This window comes from Lytechinus variegatus, chromosome 10, assembly GCF_018143015.1.
Source record: "Lytechinus variegatus isolate NC3 chromosome 10, Lvar_3.0, whole genome shotgun sequence".
NCBI classification, from domain to species: domain Eukaryota; kingdom Metazoa; phylum Echinodermata; class Echinoidea; order Temnopleuroida; family Toxopneustidae; genus Lytechinus; species Lytechinus variegatus.
Genome location: NC_054749.1, coordinates 22,661,743 through 22,671,035, shown reverse-complemented (window position 1 = coordinate 22,671,035; position 9,293 = coordinate 22,661,743). Strand labels below are relative to the sequence as shown.

General features: G+C 36.7%; 1 protein-coding gene across 2 annotated transcripts; it reads left to right on the top strand.

The window, feature by feature from the left end:
- Positions 1 to 986: 986 nt before the first annotated feature.
- LOC121422963 (maternal embryonic leucine zipper kinase-like) lies at positions 987 to 8,606 on the top strand. Of its 2 annotated transcripts, XM_041618212.1 has the most exons (8): positions 987 to 1,451; positions 2,393 to 2,542; positions 3,465 to 3,587; positions 3,996 to 4,199; positions 5,346 to 5,505; positions 6,157 to 6,296; positions 6,806 to 7,140; positions 8,053 to 8,606. In XM_041618212.1, the coding sequence occupies exons 1-8, from the start codon at positions 1,250 to 1,252 to the stop codon at positions 8,281 to 8,283; spliced, it is 1,545 nt and encodes a 514-aa protein (XP_041474146.1). In that variant the 5' UTR covers positions 987 to 1,249; the 3' UTR covers positions 8,284 to 8,606. The 2 variants fall into 2 exon arrangements, with proteins under 2 accessions (XP_041474146.1, XP_041474145.1); XM_041618211.1 differs by lacking the exon at positions 2,393 to 2,542.
- Positions 8,607 to 9,293: the final 687 nt, after the last annotated feature.

Sequence of the window (9,293 nt, the reverse complement as noted above, 5' to 3'; positions counted from 1 at the left end):
TTATTTAAAAAATATGCATGAAATGTGAAAATACATGTAGGGAATTTTTGCTCTACGACGTACGACAACATAAAAAACGTATTGTCAAATGCCCTTCACCACGTTCATGGCAAATAAAAATAGAAAAATTAACCAAGAAGTTGTTAAAAATTAATGAATCAAAACAAGCACTTTCGTTTTGGACTGTGAAGAAACGAAATATTTGCACTTTTATCGTCAGCTCCGAAACTTATAACGTCAAGTATATAACTGCTGTTCCGGATCACATTAGTCTGCAGTAAAAGGTCATTTGAGATAAACCATGAAGTTGGTTTTCAAATTCACTGATATAGGCATTTGTGGTTTGATGATTATTCGGGTATTCTTTTTAGAATATTCTTTTCATCACATCCAAGCTGAAGAGTAACAAAGTCTTCTTCATCACTGGCATTTGACAGTAACCCAAACTAAAATGTTCCAGGACCAGACATCAAAACAAACAGATTAAAAAAAACTTTACCCCTGATATACTATTCTAGTCACCTGCTCTATACAATGCCTTTCATTCTTAGAATTTGAATGCTTTGCCGGGGAAAACTTACGCAACATCTTCATTTGAGAATGTTAGCGCTCATCCTAATGAAAAATCACACAAAGGTCATTTGAGAAAATCAGCTAACAGCGAACTGGCTTATATAGACGAATTAGAATGGGGAGGGATGGGGTTTCAAAAGAAGTACATTCAATGGGTTATACAATGAGGAACGTGCGTAGCTATGGATAGCTTCTTGCAAGCCCAAGTATGCACTGATATCACCTGGCTCATTGCATAACCCCTTCGAAAAATCCTGTTCTTCTTTGGAAGCCTTCCAATTATGGCCGCCATAAGCTGTACAGTACTGTCTTAATTGCCTTTTCACACGTGAATCTTGAATCATCATTGCCAAAATTGATTGCGATTGTGACTGCGATTAGCGTTCGTTATTCTAATCAAGTTTAAGTTTGGTTTCACACGTGCTAAATATTCGTCATGAACATTATTTTTTCACTGGAATCATCATTTAAATTACGACTGCTTTACCTTGTGAAAGGGCGGTTTGTCCGATTCGTCGATCTGTATTGATTCTCAACAAGCAAATAGCAGGAGACATGTTATTAAAGTTCATTTTATTCTTGTATGTTACCTCGCGAGATATTCCAAACCAACACTTTGGTTACTTGACCAAAGTAGGACTATTATGAGGCCTACTATTAGTGACGATATTTACTAATGATTTTTTTAACTTCAAAGTTAATTCCTCTTTCCCCTCTATTGCCTTCAGTCCAAGGTCATCTATCGGAACCCGAGGCTCGATTTCTGTTTCATCAGCTGCAGTCCGCCATCACATATCTCCATTCTATCGACATCGTTCATCGTGACGTCAAGTGTAGCAACCTCCTACTCGACGAGGATTATCGATTGAAGTTATGCGGTAAGTTTACAAGAAGCAGGATTTATCATCTCCTCTCAGACATCAAGTTATTTTCATTAGTCTTTATCAGTTTGTTTTATTCTCTCTTTACGGTCGCAATTCGTCCCGTTTTCTATTTTATTTCTCCTTTTGTCGTCCTGCTTTTGTTTTTTCGTTTTATTTTACCTTTTTTCGTTTTGTCTTGTGGATTATCTTGTTCTTTTTAATCTATTCAGTAAGTCTCCGTGGGCAAATAGCAACCATTGCATCTCTCTCTCCCTCTCTCTCTTTCTCCCTCCTCTTTTCTCTTCCTTGATGGAGGTTCACATTATACAAGCTATGCTTTTGAGTGAATCTCCCATTTCCACAGATACCTTTTTTTCTATCTATAGTATGTTATAATTTGTGTGCAAAATGATGTTTTAGATATAATTGTAATGACACTGATGTGTATTTCGTAAATATTTGTTATAAATGTATGAAAATGATTTGTATCAATATTTATGTCACTTAGGCCTATGTTGGAAATAAATCTGAATCTGAAAAAAAGGCAAATGACTTTGTATGAAAAATATATAGAAATATATAAAGCATAAACCGACGAGAAAGCACGGTTTCAACCCCTTCCCCGTAATGGGGGTATCATTAAAGATAAAAACAGAACGAAGAATAATCCACGCGATCAAACAAAATGAAATAGGGACCAGATCATCGACAGGAAAGCAAAGAAGAAAGAATCCAACATGTTCAATAACTTTATCTCCTTTCATGTATAAAATATACGTTCAAAACGTATATTGGCTTTAACAACAAATCTGTTTAGTTTGTTTTGACCAAAAATATTTGGTCCTAAGAATTATTCACAATCTGACAATATGCACAAAAACCCAAAGGAAATATATATCTTTGAGTAATAGCAGTGTTATATTTCGTCATTACTGAAGTATTCTTTCCTATTTCAGACTTTGGGTTTGCAATTACGTGTGCAGATGGAGAGAAGCTAACGGAAGCATGTGGGTCGATGGGATATGTAGCTCCAGAGATATTAGAAGGTGATCCGTATGAAGGAAAACCTACTGATTTATGGAGTTCCTCGAAGATTGACTCTATGGGTAAGAAAACACATTCAAAGTCATTCCGAGACCAGTGAGGTCCAAACAGTGTTCAAAATCGAACCTTAAAATGTTTTTTTAACTGTTATGGTCATAGTAGTCAGAAAAGGGGGACAGGGGGTCAATTCGCCCCCCCCCCAAAAAAAAAAAGTTCCATCCCAAGATATTTGGTCTATTTTCGGTTAATTTACTGACAAACGTATATGCGCGTTATAACTTTATTTTCCTGCACTTCAACAATGCTAATATGCTTCTTTTCGGGTTTGTATGAGGAATCTCAGCTCACACGAAACATATTTATTTTTACAAAAGAGTTAAAAATGTTCCGTTTTAAGTTCTTAATAAAAAAAATAGTTTGCGCTTCGTGCACGCGTTATTTGATTAGTGAGATATGTATTTCTTTCGATGGATTACCAGAAATAGTCCTTGAAATCTTTTTTTTTAATATATCAAGCATTTCAATCTAGGCATGTGATCGCGCTTGCGTTAATTTTTTAGAGTTAAATAAATCATCTCTTCATGATTACAAAATAGAGCTTAAATGTCAAGTCTGTAACTAAAAAATTACACTTTCCGCCCAAACAACCCCTTTACTGTCATCCGTATGCCCTCTATGTTACATGTCAAATAGTCCTTAAAAGTCGAAGTGGCGCCCATGGTTTTGGTATCAACTCTTTCAAAATTGGTCTATTATTCATGATCTTTACATTTCATTTTGTTGATCTATCATTTTCTTTCGTATACTTTACATCTTTGAACGATTTATTACAATTTCTATCAGTTTACTATGTTACAAAATCACCCCCGCAAAATGGATGACTATTTTTATCATGAAAGTTTCTCTTTATTGTCTGTCTCCATTTCAGACTGTCCTAATCTCATCTCAAATTCTTTCAATCTCAAATTCTTTATAACCATGCAGGTGTGACGTTGTATGCTATGCTGTGTGGTCGTCTGCCGTACCACGAGGATTCTCTTGACATCCTTCTGGATTCTGTCTACAACCGACAAGAGAAACTATGCTTCCCAAACTCTGTCTCAAAAGGCGAGTCTTAGAATTTATACGAGACCAAGAGATTTGGAGAGGGGGAGCGAGAGAGGAGAAAATAGACCGGGGTGTGGAGGGGATTGAAAGATAGGTATTATTGTAAATAATGTATAGGCGAACCATCTTCTGTTATTTACCTCTATGATGAGTATGATGTTCAAGTTCGAGGGAAATTCATTGAATATTGATTGCCTTTGACAATGATTGAAGTTGGAAGTGGGCCACGAGAAAGGGAAATTGTATTATATTTTGCTAATTTATGTCAGACCTGTAATAATTTCACGAAGTAACAAAATTTGAAAATTGAACTTTAAAAAATACTGAGATATTAGTTTTACTTAAATTGTTTTTTTGGGGGATATCTTAACAAATGTCATATTATGTCATTATTACGTCTCTCAACAGATTGTCGCGTCTTTGTTCATGCACTGCTGGTCCCCGATCCCCAAAGGAGAGCCAAACTGAGCGACCTGGGTAAAATGGAATGGTTAGCACACCCGACCATCACAGCAAATACACTTATGACGTCAGCACCTACTATGACATCACAATACAAAAAAGGAGTGGTTAGCGATGGATGTGTAGCTGCTTCATCGGGTGCATCCCTTGGTATGTTCACATCTAATATAGATGAAGGTTCAACACAAAGGTCTGTATTCTGAAGTCGGGTTTAATTTAAACTGAGGTTTAAAGTTGTGGTTTAAGTATGGAAAGCCAATTATTGTTACATAAATCACTAACAGTAGAGATAACACATTTCAGCTCGTTCGGCTCTTAAATCATTCATTTTTGTCTATAGGAAGTATGAATAGATGATTGTCTTCACTTTCGATTAATCAGGAAATAGCAAATATAAGAAACATGCAACTAAATAAAAATGTTGGCACTTTTGGCTTCCTATAATTTTGGCACAGAGTTAGACCATGGTCTAAACTAAACCTGATTTCAGAATACGGGCCAAAATCACTAACGGGGCATTGCAAGACAGTCTACTAATAATAAAAGTAGGGATTTTTCGCTCCATGACGCACGACCAATTCAAGAAAATAGAAAAGCTATTTTTAATGCCCTTCATGACAATAAACAGCCAAGAATTCTTTGTCAAAGATCGATGAATAAAAGCAGCAGTTTCGTCCTGGACTCTGGACAAACTGACATGTTTGTAATTTTTCGTCAGCTCCGAAACTTAAGGAAGGATTTGCGGTTCCAGTTCAAGTTCCGACTAAGACTCTCTAATTTTTTTTTCTTAATGAAAAGACTTGCGCTTGGACTTGAGCCTGATTCGGATTTGAATGTAACTTTCTTTTCAACGCCCCATGATTTTACAAAGCATGGATTTATAACCAAACGTGGGTGTGTGTGTGTGTGTGTAGGGGGGGTTAAACCAATACACATCAGAAGTGCCACATTGGAACCCACCCTTTTTCGTTAGGTATTGACAAAGAACATATTTACTTTTTTCCAAAGAAAGAAAAGTTTCCCAGACATGGGCCCATATATATAATGATTTGCATCGAAGATATCATTTCTGTTAGGGCATATATATCATTTGATCCAGCTGAAGTAAAGTGAACCCCCTCCAAAAAAAAAAAAAAAAAAAAAAAAAAACTTGACCTTGTGAAATTTAGTAAACATCAATCGTTATGTCAAGCAATGCTCTTTTTGATGATTGGAATTCTAATAATAAAGCAGCAATATATTCACATTCTGTCAGAACTGTTATTGTTCATCAATTGTCTTTTTTTTAATCTGCAGATGCGATGTTACAATCGTGCAGCATGAAGGGTAGACAGACGGTGTCGTTCGATACCAATGTGGAGCATGGGTTTTCTGAATCACAAAAAGAGGCGGGAAAGAAGGATGGAGGGGGTGCCGTCGTTACAGACGTGTTGAAAGCAGTGGCTATCAGACATGCGTAAGTACAGTGGCTTCCAATTGAAATTTTTTTTTTAAAAATCCAAGGCCCCGTTGCATAAAAGTTGCCATTGTGGTAACTTGCATGGAATCCTTGATTCTGATTGGCTTATTGTCTTCGTCAACCATGGTAGTTACCATTGGATGGCAAAGTTACCATGATAGTAACTTTTATGCAACGGGGCCCAACTTTGAGAAAGACCTAAGGTTGTAATTGCTTGAGGTTGGGGGTTGCATAGGAGTGAGATGAGGGGGAGGGGGCTCTTAAAATATTAAGGTTTGATTATGTTGGCCTTGGTTTGTTTGTATTACGTAATTATGGTCCCTATTTCTAGAAATCTGAAACGTTGTGAAGTTGTCGGCTTACAAACAAACTTTTACTTTCTACATGTCCTGACAGTTCAGTTGTCTTTATGATCACTTAAAAATAAATTTTCAATTATAAACTCATGTAATATATCAATGTGTCTTTTTCAGGGCTAAATGAATAATACACCCGCTGTCCACCCCCCCCCCCCCCCCCAATGTTGACGAAAACAAAAACTGCCCCCAAACCCATTCAGTATATGTTTGTTAATTCTAATAGGCACCACTTGTTGCCATTGCCGACGCCACTGCCACAAGTGATATTCTATCCTTTTCTTCAAACCAGAACGGGAGAGAGTCCAATGAGCGTCCATAAAAATCTCGACACACCTATTGGTCACGGCCCTCATCATTTTGCACCCGACTCTATAGGATTAAAGGGGCCCGCTGCACGCAGGATCAGTGTACAACTCAGTCAAACTAATAGTAAGATTATTTCCAGTTTCAGATCAGTTAAGTTTTTATTTCAAGTGATGTTTTTCTCATTTCCCAACAATTTCGATAAATACAGTCTATAGTATATGCACGAAAAAAAGTGAAACCCGACGGAAGAGAGAAATGGGTTGGAGAGGGGCAAAAATACATAATGGTGACGGCGTATATTTACAAAAAATATATATATTGAATTATAGGATTCTTAATTATAGAGTTTACGTGACCTTTACCATTTTTCTTTCTTATATACTCCTTTCTTTTCTTTTCCCATTTTCTTCCCATCTGTCTCTCCTCTCTTCTTTATTACTTGAAAAATCTAAGGAACCCGATATCCTTATGAAACCTGCCCTGATATTGAGATTGAATTTTCGATTACGATTTTGTTGCTTATTATTTCATTTTGTCAGAATTAGTGAATCTTTTTATTCTTGTTGTCTACACTATTCGAATTAAAAATTTCATTTAAAAAAAAATAATTTGTCTACCAATTGATTCCACAGTCAATTTGAATCAAACTCACCAACAACATCACAACGCTCATCCGACGTCTGCGTTGAAAGCCAGCGTCACCAGAGTTCATACTGGCGGTGGCGTCGGTGGAGCGGCACGCCGTCAAAGCCTGGCTCCGCGTAAAGCATGCTGGCAGACCGAGAGCCGTACCGCCGGCGTTGCAGTATCGCGGAAGAACAGTCTACTGATGCAGACGGCGAATTCGACGCGGTTGTCTAATTTACGACGCGGTTCAATCGCTCTTCACAGTGGTAAACTACAACCGGGCGGTTCAACAATCAACCTATCATCAGTTGATTTGACTTCATATAATATTCGTGCTCAGGTTCGTTAATCTATTGTCACTTTCGTTAAAAGAGCAAATATCGATAATGACAATAATAAACACATAGGAGTAATGCCGAAAATTTGTTTACAAATTATAATTTACTCCTATTAAAGCCTCTTTATTATTTACTATCTATTGTCCACGTTGGACTGGAATTACATAGTGTCAGAAAGAAGAGGATCGAGGGTATTTGAATTCCAGTTCATCGTGATTTAGCCGTGAACCAGAATAGCCTGGTGGTTAAGTCGCTGCCCGGAAAGCAGTAGATGGCAGGTTCGAATCCCACTGGTGCCAATGTTTTCTGACTTATGATTTTCATTACAGATCGAGCATGCGATCTTAAACACATATAGGAGTAATGCCGAAAATTTCTTTACAAATTATGATTTCCTCCTAATAAGGCCTCTTTATTGACGACAATAATCTCATACAACTAATTTTTCTTCAAAATAATTAAGCAAGGTTAGTGATTACGGAAATTGAGAAATTAAGGTTGTAACAGAATGTTGTTCCTTGAAAGGGAAGATTGTTATATTCCATTAAGTAGCCTTAAATTATGATAATCACATTTTGACGAAATTCCCAACGTTTACCCCTTTAGATCTGAAAGTGAGTACTTCCAAATTTAAGTATAAAAATTGTATGGCAAATCTGTCAACATGATTAAAAAGTCGTTTTCTTTCCAATTTGTATGTTTGAAAACTTTTTTCATCTAATTTTAATTTTAGCAAAGTAAACCGAAATAAGGAAATTTAATAAAATTGCAAAATGACTTGTTCCTCTCAAGGTAAATCATCGTCGGTAGACCATAATATCTCCCATAATAAATATATTCAAGTCATCTTTAATAGTATGGATATAAAAGAATACATCCTTCCCCAATCCGATCTTTTTTTCTCACAAACACAGGAAAAGGATCGAGAGCATGAGCTACACGATCTCCAGTATTCTACAGGGTCAAAGATTGCTCATCTTGCCGGAGCAAAGCACCATCGGGAAGCCGAAACTACCCGAAGAAACTCGATCTTCACCGAAGACATGAAGGCTCGGCAGATGCCAAACGCGATGAAACCCGAAGAGCAAGAAATTGTGAATTCTTTCCGATCGCAGTGTGAGCACATAAAGCACCTCACTGCATAATTTGACATTATACAGCAAACTATCAACACTGCACATTACCCCCCCCCCCCCCGGAAAAAATGGGAAGGGCTCTAAAATTTACTGCTCCTCTGACTGAAGTGGGCTATAGGGCAGAAGCAGATATTATTTATTGATTAAATCATCATGAGTATTTCTTTTGTACCAGTAAAATTCATACTTGATCATGTACATTTCATTCTATTAGAATTTTCTGTTTATATCTTTTGGTCTATCGCCAAAGACATCTCATGAACTATTTGTTTTTGTTGACCACCCGTGAAATTCAGCAACATCTTTACGACCGCTCTGACTCTCATCCATGCAATCTTCCGTCATCCCCCTCTCTACTGCCCTTAAATGTCTAGTTTTTTAATCTATTCTGCTTTGAGCCCTCCCCTCCCATGGACAAGAAGTAAATAAAACGCATAATACATTTACTAAAACACCACAAAACAGATAATTTCTTCAAGTTTTATTGAATTGCCACAAAAGGGAGAAGTATTTACAATGTACCTTTTAAGCATACAATATCATTTCAGTCTAGATAAGAAAGTGTAAATCCAAATGCTTACAAAATATCATGTCCCACAAATCTTCTCCAATTTGTAAAAGTTGATATGAACAAATGTGCAGTTCAAAGGAATCAGGGGGAAACATTCTTAAACTAAATTCCTTCCCCTGATATTTTCCTTGCAATTTAGCAAATTTAGGCAGTCTTATTTCTTTCCAATAAGGGGGGTCAACCTTTGGGGTCAACACAGCTGATGGAATGGGGGACGGAAGAAAAATGACCTTAATGAGCAGACAGCTGTAGTAGAATATCATAACTAAAGGGAGGAAAAAAAGTAAACATTTTCTGTGGAAGCAGAAGTTTTTTTTTTTTAGAGTTTCGTCAAAAACTATTCAAAATATTTCAAAAATTGGTATCATGATAATATCAAAATGGAATCAACTGCACAGACAGAGTTACAAATCATCAAATAAGCAGTGTTGAAAAAAAATTAATGCAA

Excerpts from the sequence above, each read along its gene's own strand:
- LOC121422963 (XM_041618212.1), top strand. The coding sequence starts at position 1,250 with ATGATTTTTTTAACTTCAAAGTTAATTCCTCTTTCCCCTCTATTGCCT. Across the intron at positions 5,506-6,156 it reads GCAGTGGCTATCAGACATGC|AACGGGAGAGAGTCCAATGA; the intron begins GTAAGTACAGTG and ends TCTTCAAACCAG. Across the intron at positions 6,297-6,805 it reads ACAACTCAGTCAAACTAATA|TCAATTTGAATCAAACTCAC; the intron begins GTAAGATTATTT and ends TTGATTCCACAG.